The sequence below is a fragment of the Cetorhinus maximus genome, chromosome 13 (assembly GCF_964194155.1).
Source record: "Cetorhinus maximus chromosome 13, sCetMax3.hap1.1, whole genome shotgun sequence".
Taxonomy (NCBI): Eukaryota; Metazoa; Chordata; class Chondrichthyes; order Lamniformes; family Cetorhinidae; genus Cetorhinus; species Cetorhinus maximus.
The window spans coordinates 93,115,398-93,130,257 of record NC_135891.1 but is presented as its reverse complement, the minus strand read 5'-3'; the positions used below and the strand labels follow the sequence as shown (position 1 = coordinate 93,130,257).

General features: G+C 50.3%; 2 protein-coding genes across 3 annotated transcripts in view; one reads left to right on the top strand and one right to left on the bottom strand.

Annotated features, from left to right (window-relative positions):
* The window catches only part of sppl2 (signal peptide peptidase-like 2), a 38,318-nt gene extending 27,169 nt beyond the window's left edge, over nucleotides 1–11,149 (bottom strand). For both annotated transcript variants that reach the window (XR_013578487.1, XM_078555803.1), the window contains exons 1-3: nucleotides 10,989–11,149; nucleotides 6,815–6,934; nucleotides 3,134–3,316 (exon numbers count right to left, since the gene is read on the bottom strand). Coding sequence is in view for 1 of the 2 variants with exons in the window: in XM_078555803.1 (XP_078411929.1) it covers nucleotides 3,134–3,316; nucleotides 6,815–6,934; nucleotides 10,989–11,036 (351 nt within the window). In the remaining variant the exon portion in view is untranslated. The remainder of the gene's footprint in view (nucleotides 1–3,133; nucleotides 3,317–6,814; nucleotides 6,935–10,988) is intronic.
* Nucleotides 11,150–11,202: 53 nt separating this feature from the next.
* Nucleotides 11,203–14,464, top strand: lsm7 (LSM7 homolog, U6 small nuclear RNA and mRNA degradation associated). Its single transcript, XM_078555804.1, has 4 exons — nucleotides 11,203–11,334; nucleotides 11,794–11,884; nucleotides 12,692–12,763; nucleotides 13,552–14,464. Exons 1-4 carry the CDS (start codon nucleotides 11,329–11,331, stop codon nucleotides 13,692–13,694), a joined length of 312 nt encoding a protein of 103 aa, XP_078411930.1. The 5' UTR covers nucleotides 11,203–11,328; the 3' UTR covers nucleotides 13,695–14,464.
* Nucleotides 14,465–14,860: the final 396 nt, after the last annotated feature.

The following is a 14,860-nucleotide window of genomic DNA, read 5'->3' as shown; positions in this document are numbered from 1 at the left end:
AGTGGATTTCCTGTGATGCTGTTCATGAGGCTATTTTGGAGAATAACCGGAGCTATCTTTAAAAAAAATGAGACTACTAAAAAAGACAGCATAACTGGGGCCATAAAAAGCATAGCTGCATAACTGGGGTATCAAAAAAGGGATATAGCAGACACAATTAAAGCAGAATAGGGTTTTGTTTTCAGCAGGTAATCTCCCTTTGTCTAGTAAGGAAGCACATCAAGCCACAGAAGAAACAAGTAGTGGCAAAGGAGTTGGGATGGGGAGCATGTTCAGAAATATCTTTTAGGTCGGGGACTCAAAAAAAAAAGATAGTAGGCCTACAGGCAAGCTAGCAGTGGATGAGGAACATCGAATGGGGTCTGGTATCACAGTAGTGAATTGGGCAGAACATCCAGAAACAGGCCTCCAGATCAGGTTAGAAGGCAAAGCAGGAAATAATGTAGAGAAGCCAGGAGTTGGGCAAATTAAGATTTGACAGCAGCAAGTAGGGTGGAGCTCTTGGAGTTTGCCAGGGAAGTGACAAGAAATACTTACCTGAGGGAATGGGGGAGGCTGAATGAAAAGAGCAAGACTGGGGCTGGTAAATAGGAAAAAACAGGTCCCAGCACAACAAGGGTAGGCAGGGGAGGTGATGAGCAAACGATTGAAGCCAAGGGGAGGTAAAAATAAAGTAAAATGTATAAATAAAACAAATATAAATTAAAAAGTTAAAAGTTTGAAAAACTAGAATACTTACCTGGATGTGCAGAAAAACAAGATGACGGATACAGTTGGGCTTCAGAAATTGTAAATTGCTCTGCTGCACCACCTGTTGTCCGCAGCCTACAACTGCTGTGGTACATTGGCAATTTCAAGGTTAAATGTTGACACTGAAGCGTGACAACAGGAAAGGGTATAGCTGGACAGAAGGACGTGCATATGCAAGATTTTTAGTGAGATTTAGATAGCTTTCAATGAAACCCGTTTTCACTACAGCCCCTCTCCCACATCAGCACAGAGTTCTATAGAATTCCTGCAGCAAGGCATGGTTTCCAAGGTCTGGATGTCCACCTCAGTGACTAGGTTAAGTTTAACATCCTTTGTGCTCTAGAATTGACTTACACATCAAAGTGTCACCATGATTAGCGGATGGGATCCACATGCTCACTCGATGGCTTGTGCGATCGCACTCTTCTTTCAAAAGTGTGTGTGTTCTGCATATAGCATCTTATGCATTCATTAATAAATTTATTTACTAATGTTTGGGTTTCATTTGATGAAAAACAGAGCAGCAAATGATCAATGTTCAGGCAGTGTAAATGCTGCACTGAAATACTTAAAACATTGAAATACTTAAAATCCTGAGAAAATAAACCACTCAAGGTCCATTAATTTCTGAGTAAATAACTGGAAGTTAGGTCAATGTAACTTATACCAAACAGTGCCCAGCAGTTGATTATTAAATAGTAACCAAAATGTTATCCTTGAGACCCACAGCTGATTGGACTGGCATCCAAATGTTACCATGGAGACACAACAAACAGTGTAGTGGGGGGAAGGGAAAGAGATGTGCATTGATTCAACACTACAGGGTCTGCACTGAAAACAAAGAGCATCATTTGCCTCAGACAAGCAAAGAATGGCAACTGACATTTCTGTAACTTCCCTCATATTCATCAAGATCTGAAAATGCTTTAGAAGGAGGTGGAAAAATGGTGGATGTGAAGCAGGATTGGTGAAATGTTATTTGTGGGGGGGGATGCCAAAAGCGTGGATGAAAGGAAGTGTTGGCGTTTGATAGTAGAGAAAAGGGTGGAGGGAATCAGTGGGTTGGTGCATAGTGAGTGAAATCTGTTAGTACAACAGAGGGAGAAGGGAACCAGTAGAAATCCAGCGTCAGATGAACTCTGGGCATTGTGAAGATTTAATTAGAGGATATCAGCAAGGTAAGATACAGGTGGGGCCAATAAAGGATTTAAGTACAAGGACAAGACTCATTAAGTCAATTTGGTGGAGCTAAAGGAGGCATTTGAGAAAAGAAAGGACAGGAGCATTAAAGAGAATGCAGTGAAAACTAATGCTAACCCTTTTGTAGTACCACCGAAGTATCTTTCAAGATAAAGTAATTTAATCACTGTCATATTACCAATTTTGTTAGAAGGATACAACATTAAACCTGATGTCTCAGATTCACCTTCAGAGGAGCAACTTATGGAGCAGGGTTATCGCAACAGAGGCCAGTTGTGTGACTCAGTTTTACAGCAAGTCTGATGTGGATCCCATTGTGGAATGAAACTGCCGTGTAAATTACATAGAATTAGATATAATATACAGCACGGAAACAAGCCATTCAGACCAATCCATGTCAGCATTTATGTTCTACTTGAGCCTCCTCCCATACTTCCTCATCTAATTATCTGCATAACTCTTTATTCCCTTCTCCCTCATTTGCTTATATAGCTTCTCCTTATATGCATCTTGTGGTGGCAATGTCCACATTCACATCACTCTCTGGGTAAAGAAGGTTCTTCTGAATTCCCTATTTGGTTTTTTAATGACTATCTTGGCCTCCAGTTTTGGTCTTTCCCACAAGGAGAAACACTGCCAATGTGCTCTCATCCAAGACACAGTGGCAAGAAAGATATCATTACAGATACAGGATTCATGCAGTATCTGCAACCCTCATTTTAAAACCAAACTGCACTTGATTAAAATGTTCATTCTAAGGAATTCTTTAATGCTTAATGCTACTGAAACTGGTTACCTTGAAACAGCAAATTAAAAAGTAACACCCTTTAATAACTCAAATGACAGTTGAAACCCTAGTGCTGAGCTATGAATGGAGACACTGCTATCAGCCTTAGCATTCCTAACACATTGCTGTGTTAACTAAATAGCCGTAGAGGCATTTAATTGGCTTTAGCACGCAGAGGAAGGTAGTGGGGGAAGAAAATGCGAGGGTTTCTGCTTCTCATTGCTAATAAGTGATTTTTGCTACAGTCACTGACATAATACAGTACAGTTAATAAAAGTGGTAGCTACATGCAGTCTTTAACATAACTTCAGCTTACAGGAGATGCAGCAGTGCAAAGTCACTAATACAGGCACAATCAGCTAAACCAGAACAATATTCCTGTCCAACATTTCTTACCAGGCTCTGCCTGCTCACAATGAGCAGTCCTTTGGCTCCATTGATCTGAGCAAGTCGTACTTTCTCATAGAAAGTACAGTTCCCGCGCATCACCATGGCGATTCTATTGCTAAATCCTTGTAGGGGCACATCTGAAGGTGTGCACAGGTCAGAGGATGTCAGGTCCTGGAGCTGCAAGAGAGACTGAGAGAGAAAGAACATCATTCAAGGTGCAGGATAAACAGGCTGGGTGAGATGTTTCCAGAATCACTTTTAGCAAATCAAAAGTGCTCCTGGTGAAAAAGGATTGAATCTGAATAAATAAATCAGGTATGACTGGAACTGTGCACCATTTTAAAATGAATATTTACATTAAAATATTACCAATTTAAAAACAGTATACTAAGATCACAATACAATTAAAATGAATCATATACACAATGCTAATTGCGACAGAACCGTACACGTTACACTCTGCGTTAACAAAAATTTAAAAAGGACAATCTCTGGCAATTTTCTTCATTTTTTAAGGCACTGAATCATTGCTAGAGAGATGTTCCTATGGAAACTAGATACCAGCCAGTACTTTGCTTAAGTGGTTGTCCTTCACATGTGTGCCTACAGAATGAGTGTCTGCAAACAATTTAATGGTGAAGATCACTGTAACCAAGCTTGATCCTATCCTTACACAAGGCCCAGATCAAAGTGCACTTCTCCAGAAAGTCATTAAATAGCAATAAAGGACAACAAGACTGGCTTGTTTTCATCAAATGTTGTGGTGAACCATTAACACCCCAAGTGCTGTTCCAACTGAAATCAGCTAGTGCCAGAGTGTGGAATCTGGCGCCTTCCTGTCTCTGATTTATTAGACTGTTTGTCCGACCTCTAGAATTGGATGAGGAGAAATTTCCTCCAACTAAATATCAGGAAGGCTGAAGCCACTGTCTTTGGTCCCCACCACAAACTCTGTTCCTGACCAGTTTCCATCTCTCTCCCTAGCTCCTCTGAAGCCAAGCCAGACCTTGGTGTTGCATTTGACCCCATGATGAGCTTCACCGCATATCCACTCCATCACCAAGACTGCCTGCTTCCACCTAAGTAACATCACCTGATTCTGAACCGGGTTCAGCTCATCTGCTGCTGGAGCCTTCATCCATGTCTTCGTTACTTTTAGACTTCACTCTTGCAATGCTCTCTTGGCCAGCTTCTCATCTCCCACTCTATATAAATTTATGCTCATCTACAACTCTTGCATCTAAACTCGCACCAAGTTCCATTCACATATCATCCTATGTTTGCTGAGCTATATTGCTTCCCAGTCCGCCAATGCCTTGATTTTAAAATTCTCATTCTTGTTTTCAAATCCCTCCATGGCCTCACCCGTCCCTATTTGTAATATTCTTCAGCCCTACAAGGAACAAAGTGGATGAATTGCAGACACAAATTCAATTTGAAGGGCATGACATGGCAGCCATTACTGAAACATGGCTGCAAGACGATATGGACTAAATATACCAGGTTATAACGCCTACAGGAAAGATTTGGAAAATGGTAGAGGAAGAGTGCCACCTCAGTGGATATGGATAAAATTACTCATTATTAGAGAGGATGTAAGGAGAGGTAAACACGCAATGGAGGCTTTATGGTCATAATTAAAACATAGAAAAGGGTTCAAGACTGAAGTAGAAGTTGTATATAGGTCTCCTGGTAGCAGCTGTGAAGTAGTGGATTGTATAAATGCTGAGGTTAGACAAGTATGGAGCAGAGTGGTTTTAACTTTCACGTAGATTGGAATAAGGAGACTAGCATGTCAGAAAGGTCGTGAATTTCTTGAGTGCATCCAGGGCAATTTTCTGCAACAATATGTCCTTGAGCCAACAAGGGGGCAATATTAGATTTAGTAATAAGTAATGAGCCAGATTTAGTTAACAATCAAAACCATTTATCTAATTTATCAACATTTATCTAATGCTGATCTTAATATGAGCAAGTTCAACATAGTTTCTCATTTCTCCCTTTCAAACACTAAGACTTAGAGAGACTGACTTCAATGGGATGAGACAGTGACTGCCCACAGTAAACTGTGCAAATCTGTTAATGATTAAAAGGACACAATATTTTGAGGAGGCGACTAGGTGTCAAGGGAGTGTCTATGGATTTCCTGAAGGCATTTGATAAAGTCCCTCAAAAGAGGCTGTTTGCTTAAGTTGAAGCTCATGAAATTCAAGGCAAATTATTGACCTGGTTAGGAAATTGGCTGAACGGCCGGAGACAGAGTACAAATATTGGGCAGATACTCAAAGTGGCAGAATGTAGTGGTGCTCTACCAGGATTTGTGTTGGACCTCAACAATTCACAATATTTATTAACTTAGATGGTGGGATAGAAAGCCAAATTTGCCAATCACACAAAGATAGACAGCATTTGTAAGCAGCGTAGATGGAAGAATTATAATCCAAAGAGATAACGGTAGATGAAGTGAATGGATAAAACTGTGGCAAACGGATTTCAATGTGGTTAGGCGAAGGTTACCTACTTTGGACCAAAAAGGATAGAACATGATACTTTCTGGGTAGTGAAAAGTTAGTAGTACAGATCTAAAGAGTCTTGGGATTCCAGGTCCATAGGTCATTAAAATATCGTGAACCGGTACAGAAAATAATCAAAAAGGTTAATGGAATGCTGGCCTTTATATCTAGAGGAATAGAATATGAGGGGGTAGAAGTTATGCTCTGGCAATAAAAGGACAGGATAAACTGTGGACATTTTCGCAAAGCAATTATAACATAGTTCTGTATCTGCTTTATTGGAGTGAAAGTGACGTAAAATAATTATTGATTATTGTAGGAAACGAATCTGGGTCATACTTAAAGGGAAAATTATCCCACTGAATGGCCACATAACCATAACTACTACAGAAGATAACTAGATACATTCCCCATTCCTTCTCTTTTACAGTCTCATGCTTAACACTACTGGGCACAGGCAGCACAGGTGCTGACCTTTCCCACAGAAACATGCAGTGACTTGCTGAACAGAGGATCGGGCGTCTATGACAGATGCGTCACCAGAGATGACAGAGGAGAGGTACCTAAAGAACAAGGCTGCTCCCTGGTGGTTCCCAACCAGCATGTTTAAAGCATTACACTACGAGAACAGGGAACCGCGAGTTACTAACACATGTATATGTGTTAAATATCACATGGATTGCAGTAGTTCAAGATGGCAGCTCATTACCACCTTCTCAAGGGCAATTAGAGATAGGCTATAAATGCTGGCTTAGCCAGTGATGCCCACATCCCATGAAAGAATAAAAAAAAATACATTTTCCATTCGACTTTGATTTTGTTTGAGACCCGAGGAGTACTTTTTGAAAAATATCAATGAACTAGATGCGAGAAACATGGCTTTGTACCTTACAGTTCATTTGTGCCCTCTTCAGATGCTGCAGACATACCTTCTGACTGCACTACTCTCAGTTAGGTAATGGAGCAGTGCAATTAGGGGCTTGATCTGCAACTTTGGGGACTGAGACGCTGCACAGCCCTTCTAGGATCCCTCCTTGGGAGGTTTTAAGGCATAAGAACCCTCCCTGGAATGTGTAGCCAGGATGAGTTTCAGATGCACATGATGATTACTCTTACTTTGAGTATTAATGAGGATGTAATGCATTTTCTGAAATGTTCCTTGATGCACACTTACCGCCTTACTGAGATCATGAGGTAAATAGGCCCAGGAGGGGTTGAATTGGATGCAGTAATCTTTTGTATTTCCATGTTCCTTCTCAGATAGCACGTGAACCATCCCATACTCAGACAGCACCTGCATATTTCAGGACAAACTGCATCAGGTTAGCAGCTCCAAGTAAAGTAAGTACACACCGTGTCAGCCTGCATTTGGCCAAAACCCAGAGTTGCTGAATTAACACAGTAGGACAGTGAGTGAGACAACTAATAGTGTACAACTGCCCTCTTTATTTCCTTCTGACCATTTCATCACTGTTAATTATTCCCTTCACTTACAATGATGGTGAGTTCTGAGTTTACAAGTTCCAAGCAAAGGGCATGTTGTATCACAAGTGACAGTGCAGGGATTGACAGCTGGTATGAAGGACTGTTTTGTTAGCCAAAGGTTAAAAGACAGTGAATACAATTATCCACAAGCTGAACCACTCAGTAGGTCTTGACACTGGCAAGGAGGGGGGGAAATGACAGTTTGGGGGGGCTGGGCGGGGAAACGACGGAGGGGCGGCTGGGCGGGGAAACGACGGAGGGGGGGGATGGGTCGGTGGGGAGGAGACGACGGGGGGGTGGGGGGGAGGAGACGATGGGGGGGAGGAGAGGACGGGGAGGGTGGGGGGGAGGAGAGGACGGGGAGGGTGGGGGGAGGAGAGGACGGGGAGGGTGGGGGGGAGGAGACGACGGGGAGGGTGGGGGGGAGGAGACGACGGGGAGGGTGGGGGGGAGGAGACGACGGGGAGGGTGGGGGGGAGGAGACGACGGGGAGGGTGGGGGGGGAGGAGACGACGGGGAGGGTGGGGGGGGAGGAGACGACGGGGAGGGTGGGGGGGGAGGAGACGACGGGGAGGGTGGGGGGGGAGGAGACGACGGGGAGGGTGGGGGGGGAGGAGACGACGGGGAGGGTGGGGGGGGAGGAGACGACGGGGAGGGTGGGGGGGGAGGAGACGACGGGGAGGGTGGGGGGGGAGGAGACGACGGGGAGGGTGGGGGGGGAGGAGACGACGGGGAGGGTGGGGGGGGAGGAGACGACGGGGAGGGTGGGGGGGGAGGAGACGACGGGGAGGGTGGGGGGGAGGAGACGACGGGGAGGGTGGGGGGGAGGAGACGACGGGGAGGGTGGGGGGGAGGAGACGACGGGGAGGGTGGGGGGGAGGAGACGACGGGGAGGGTGGGGGGGAGGAGACGACGGGGAGGGTGGGGGGGAGGAGACGACGGGGAGGGTGGGGGGGAGGAGACGACGGGGAGGGTGGGGGGGAGGAGACGACGGGGAGGGTGGGGGGGAGGAGACGACGGGGAGGGTGGGGGGGAGGAGACGACGGGGAGGGTGGGGGGGAGGAGACGACGGGGAGGGTGGGGGGGAGGAGACGACGGGGAGGGTGGGGGGGAGGAGACGACGGGGAGGGTGGGGGGGAGGAGACGACGGGGAGGGTGGGGGGGAGGAGACGACGGGGAGGGTGGGGGGGAGGAGACGACGGGGAGGGTGGGGGGGAGGAGACGACGGGGAGGGTGGGGGGGAGGAGACGACGGGGAGGGTGGGGGGGAGGAGACGACGGGGAGGGTGGGGGGGAGGAGACGACGGGGAGGGTGGGGGGGAGGAGACGACGGGGAGGGTGGGGGGGAGGAGACGACGGGGAGGGTGGGGGGGAGGAGACGACGGGGGGGTGGGGGGAGGAGACGACGGGGGGGGTGGGGGGAGGAGACGGCGGGGGGGGTGGGGGGAGGAGACGGCGGGGGGGGTGGGGGGAGGAGACCACGGGGAGGAGATGACGGGGGGGGTGGGGGGAGGAGACGACGGGGGGGGGGGGTGGGGGGAGGAGACGACGGGGGGGGTGGGGGGAGGAGACGACGGGGGGGGTGGGGGGGAGGAGACGACGGGGGGGTGGGGGGGAGGAGACGACGGGGGGGTGGGGGGGGAGAGGAGACGACGGGGGGTTGGGGGAGGAGACGACGGGGGGTGGGGTGGGGGGGGGAGGAGACGACGGGGGGTGGGGTGGGGGGGGGAGGAGACGACGGGGGGGGGAGGAGACGACGGGGGGGGGAGAGAGGAGACGACGGGAGGTTGGGGGAGGAGACGACGGGGTGGGGTGGGGGAGGAGACGACGGGGGGGGGTGGGGGAGGAGACGACGGGGGGGGTGGGGGAGGAGACGACGGGGGGGTGGGGGAGGAGACGACGGGGGGGGGGTGGGGGAGGAGACGACGGGGTGGGGTGGGGGAGGAGACGACGGGGGGGGGTGGGGGAGGAGACGACGGGGGGGGGGGGGTGGGGGAGGAGACGACGGGGGGGGGGTGGGGGAGGAGACGACGGGGGGGGGGGTGGGGGAGGAGACGACGGGGGGGGGTGGGGGAGGAGACGACGGGGGGGGGTGGGGGAGGAGACGACGGGGGAGGGTGGGGGGAGGAGACGACGGGGAGGGTGGGGGGAGGAGACGACGGGGAGGGTGGGGGGAGGAGACGACGGGGAGGGTGGGGGGAGGAGACGACGGGGAGGGTGGGGGGAGGAGACGACGGGGAGGGTGGGGGGAGGAGACGACGGGGAGGGTGGGGGGAGGAGACGACGGGGAGGGTGGGGGGAGGAGACGACGGGGAGGGTGGGGGGAGGAGACGACGGGGAGGGTGGGGGGAGGAGACGACGGGGAGGGTGGGGGGAGGAGACGACGGGGAGGGTGGGGGGAGGAGACGACGGGGAGGGTGGGGGGAGGAGACGACGGGGAGGGTGGGGGGAGGAGACGACGGGGAGGGTGGGGGGAGGAGACGACGGGGAGGGTGGGGGGAGGAGACGACGGGGAGGGTGGGGGGAGGAGACGACGGGGAGGGTGGGGGGAGGAGACGACGGGGAGGGTGGGGGGAGGAGACGACGGGGGGGTGGGTGGAGGAGACGACGGGGGGGGTGGGGGGAGGAGACGACGGGGGGGTGGGGGGAGGAGACCACGGGGAGGAGACCACGGGGGGGGTGGGGGGAGGAGACGACGGGGGGGGGTGGGGGGAGGAGACGACGGGGGGGGGTGGGGGGAGGAGACGACGGGGGGGGGTGGGGGGAGGAGACGACGGGGGGGTGGGGGGGAGGAGACGACGGGGGGGTGGGGGGGAGAGGAGACGACGGGGGGTTGGGGGAGGAGACGACGGGGGGGTGGGGGGGAGGAGACGACGGGGGGGTGGGGGGGAGGAGACGACGGGGGGGGGTGGGGGGGAGGAGACGACGGGGGGGTGGGGGGGAGAGGAGACGACGGGGGGGTGGGGGAGGAGACGACGGGGGGGTGGGGGGGAGACGACGGGGGGGTGGGGGGGAGGAGACGACGGGGGGGTGGGGGGGAGGAGACGACGGGGGGGTGGGGGGGAGGAGACGACGGGGGGGTGGGGGGGAGGAGACGACGGGGGGGGTGGGGGGGGAGACGACGGGGGGGTTGGGGGAGGAGACGACGGGGGGGGTGGGGGAGGAGACGACGGGGGGGGTGGGGGAGGAGACGACGGGGGGGGGTGGGGGAGGAGACGACGGGGGGGGTGGGGGAGGAGACGACGGGGGGGGGTGGGGGAGGAGACGACGGGGGGGGTGGGGGAGGAGACGACGGGGGGGGTGGGGGAGGAGACGACGGGGGGGGTGGGGGAGGAGACGACGGGGGGGGTGGGGGAGGAGACGACGGGGGGGGGTGGGGGAGGAGACGACGGGGGGGTGGGGGAGGAGACGACGGGGGGGGTGGGGGAGGAGACGACGGGGGGGGTGGGGGAGGAGACGACGGGGGGGGTGGGGGAGGAGACGACGGGGGGGGGTGGGGGAGGAGACGACGGGGGGGGGGGTGGGGGAGGGAGACGGGGGGGGGGGGGTGGGGGAGGAGACGGGGGGGGGGGGGTGGGGGAGGAGACAGGGGGGGGGTGGGGGAGGAGACGACGGGGGGGGGGTGGGGGAGGAGACGACGGGGGGGGGTGGGGGAGGAGACGACGGGGGGGGTGGGGGGGTGACGACGGGGTGGAGATGGGGGTGGGGACGGGTAGGCTGAGCGGGGGAGACGACGGCGGAAACGGGGGGGGGGCGGCAATAGCGAGTTGAATTCGGGTCCCAGTAGCCGGCTTAGTGGGGATGGGGTTACAGTGAAGGTGAGCAGTCGGCTGCCCCGCGCTGGGTTGGGGCCATTGCCGGTACCTGATTGAGCTGGAGGACGAACAGCAGCAGCCGCGCTCCCAGCGCCATCTTCCAGTTACGGTTTGGAATCCCCCCCTCCAGCCGGCACAATGGTCGCGCCACCACAGCGTCCGGAACAATCCAAATCCACAAAATAGGGAGGGCCTACGTTGGCGGAGTTCGGTGGCGGTAAACGGCTTGTTTAGTTTTTTTTACATTTCTAAGAGACGGTTGAAAACCAGTCGCTGCTGAGCAGCTGAGCTCGGGAGATTCGGTCGGAAACTTTGTGTTACTGGAACCCAGGTCGGCGTTCGGGGTTAAAGGTCATGAGGTTCGGAGGTCAGAGGTTGTAGGCGCGGTGATGGCGGTGAGAGAAAGGAGTGGGAATGGGCTGGTGGCTTATAGAGGGAGCGGAGTCGGGAGGGAATGAGCTTCAGGGCTGGGCTAAGTATCTGTATTCTTCCAGTGGTGTTTCTGCTTTAGGTCTGGAGCTTGAGCTGTAAAACTGCAGGGATTATGATTGTAAACCCGGAGTAGCCTGGGGAGAGGCCAGGCTCTGGGTTAAAACCCCCACTGATTTGTTTCTTTCGGTCTTTCCAGGCCCCAGATTTCGGCCCATGAAACCCAAGCCTGGAACCCTTACTCGCTGGTTTGTTTAGTTTTAGTTTCATGGGCTTCTCTTAACCGTGTAGAAAGTCTGAGTCATGCCAGTAGCTTGATTTAGCTGCATGTTCACCGAAACGTGGGGGGTTATCGGAGGCCCTGGTACCGAACTCGAGCTGTGAGAATCCAGATTCTGACATTCCTTTTCTATCTTTAAATTCAGGATAAGGAAAAGAAAAAGAAGGAGAGCATTCTCGACCTCTCCAAGTACATAGACAAAACAATCCGTGTAAAGTTTCAAGGCGGACGAGAAGGTACGGTTTGATGATCTAGCCTTTATAATTATCTAGGACATATGGATATTTTGACGTTTACAAGAGGCGACAGCAGCAAATGAAATGTGAATCTCCAGTTTGGGGAAGGAGTACCTGGCTATTTGGATGAGCATTGGCTGAGTATTGGGAATAAGTTCAGAAAAGCTTGAGGAAAGAACTTGATACAAATTTAGACTGTTATGGGTGAAGTCAAGCGATATACATGTTCCACCTTGTTACTTTTAGAAATAACGTGTTTATTTTTTTTTAACCTTCAGCTGCCCAGAATAACTATCATTACGTTTTAGATTGGTGGTAATGAGGGGGCTGAGTTTAGCAAATGTAAAATGGACTAAAATAGAAGCTTCAGCAATTAATTATCGAGGAGAACTAGCTGTGAAGTGATGCAGATACAACTTTCCAGTGAATTGCAGTAGTATTTCTTCACTGTTCTCTTGTAAGTTAAAATGACTTTAAACTCTTTTGAGTTACCAACAGTCACAGATTGCAACTTCTTTCGAGTACAATCACAGTTCTTGGTTTTCCGGGAGTGGGACATGAACCCACAACCCTCTGATTCAAAGGCGAGGGTGCTATGAACTGAACTGAAGACTTGCTGTTTTAATGCTAGCCTTCATTGATCGTTACTGAAGTTAATACCCCCAGGGTGGGAGGGTGGGAGAGATGGGGAAGGAAAGGACGATAATGGTAAGAGTCCTGTGTGCTGTATGTTTTGGTTCCATAGAGTAGTGCCTGTTGCAGAGTTAATTTGAAGTTTGTTGAAATTACTTTCTTTTCCCTTGACAGCCAGTGGGATTTTGAAAGGATTTGACCCACTCCTCAATCTTGTATTGGATGGAACAATAGAGTATGTGAGAGGTAAGCCACAACAAAAGCATTTGTGCCATCACTAAGACCTCCTCTTTCCACCTCTTAATATCCCAACTGCACCCTTACCTCAGCTCATCTGCTGCTGAAACCCTCATCCATGTCAATTCTACTGGTTACACTCTTGCCTGGCTTCCCACATACATCATGCATAAACTTGAAGTTATCCAAAACTCTACTGCCTATGTCTTTACTCGCACCAAGTCCTGTTCACCCGTCACCCCTGTGCTTGTTGACCAAATTTAACTCCTGCTTAATGTTTCGGTTCTAAAATTCTCATCCTCGTTTTCAAACCCTTCCATGGCCTCTCCTCTCCCTATCTCTAATCTCTTCTGACCCGTAACCCTCAGAGATCTGTGCTTCTCTAATTCTGGTCTCTTGAGCATCCATGATTTTTACTGTCCAACTGTTGGTGGCCATGTCTACAGCTGCCAAAGCCTTATGCTCTGGAAGTCCCTCCCTAAACCTCTCTTCCTCCCTACCTCTCTTTCTTCCTTTAAGACACTCCTTAAAACCTACTTCTTTGACCAAGCTTTTGGTCATCTGTCCAAAATATTTTGTAATGTGACTTGGTGTCAGATTTTCCTGTGCAACATCTTGCGACATAATTTTATTAATTTAAAGGTACTAAATAAATACAGGTTGGTCCTTCAAGTGAATACTTATTATACAGTTTCCTATAACCTATTTAATATGTTCCACAAAGTGCTTTGTATTATAGAGCTGATGATCACGGGTGAATAAATATTTTGTACAAATTTAACATTAATAACTTTCAGATCCAGATGACCAATACAAATTGACTGAAGACACACGGCAGCTTGGCTTGGTTGTATGCAGAGGGACCTCGGTTGTTCTGATTTGCCCACAGGATGGGATGGAGGCCATTCCAAACCCTTTCATCCAACAGCAAGACGGTTAACTTGGAAATGACTCATCACTGTATCTCAGGATTCCAATTTAGTTGGTTTTATCCATTAGCTAATGTGTCATGATGGGGACTTGTAATATCACCAGCACTGGGGGATGTTTCTAAATGTGGCTGTGTTATGGGTGGTGAACAAGAGCTTGCACTCATTTCTTTATCTTGTGCAGATCCGTTGTGAACTTGTTGCCATCTATCCGCCAGTTGCATATTGCAGTACTGGCTGGACTACCCAAGAGTGTTGCCTGGCAGAGGCACATTTAGACATGGCAGCAGTCTGTGTAACACATTGGAACAAGATTTTAGGAATGAAGCTGTGCCTATGATATTTTGAGCTCTCTGTGGTACTAGAATCATAGTACAGTAGAAACAGTCACTTAATTCAAGCTCCAGCTGAATTTCCCCAGCAATGATCACTAGTGGAAGTTATTTTGGTTTAAAAAAAACCCAGCTGATTTAGAAACCTGCAATTTTATACTCTACATTGTTTATTTAAAATTATGTTAAATTGAACATGTTTCTGGAATCGTCTTTTATTTTTTGAGGCAACTTTTACCCTATCTGCTTTTTTAAAAATGAATTACCAGTGTTGAACAGTCATTCTGTATGGTTGTGAACAACATTTAATAACTTACGTTGGAGTCTTGCATAGAAACTTGTTTAATGTAAGTCTCTTCAGAGATTAGATTTGTTTCCTTGTTTACTTTTTGAAGCTGGATGTGGATGGCAAACTTGTTTTCCTTGTACAATAAACCTTTGTTTTTCCAGTCGTTAGTACTGGGTCTGCTTTAATTTGCGTCAGTGATGAGGAAATGTAACAGCACTATATGAATCAATAATTGAGATTTGCAAAGTGGCCTCTTGCTCTGATTACGTACAATCTTCTGGCCCTTCCAAGTATTTCTGTCCTTTTAGAAAGTGGAATGCAACAGTTATCCACAGGGACATTTAAGATGTGAACTAATTTAGAATCTCTGTTAAATGCAAAAAATAAAAAGAAAATACGGGACTAAGTCAGATCAGTCAGCAGCTGAGGAGAGGACAGATAAGGTTATGTTTTGGTTGTGGGCCCATGTCAGCACTCTAACTCTGAATTCTAGGGATCTTCACAACTAACTGTATTGATGAAATACTGTCAATGCAATGTATGGGTATAAATTCAT

Coding starts and splice junctions, on each gene's coding strand:
- lsm7 (XM_078555804.1), top strand. Junction 11,885..12,691: donor GTTTCAAGGCGGACGAGAAG/GTACGGTTTGAT, acceptor TTCCCTTGACAG/CCAGTGGGATTTTGAAAGGA. Junction 12,764..13,551: donor AACAATAGAGTATGTGAGAG/GTAAGCCACAAC, acceptor AATAACTTTCAG/ATCCAGATGACCAATACAAA.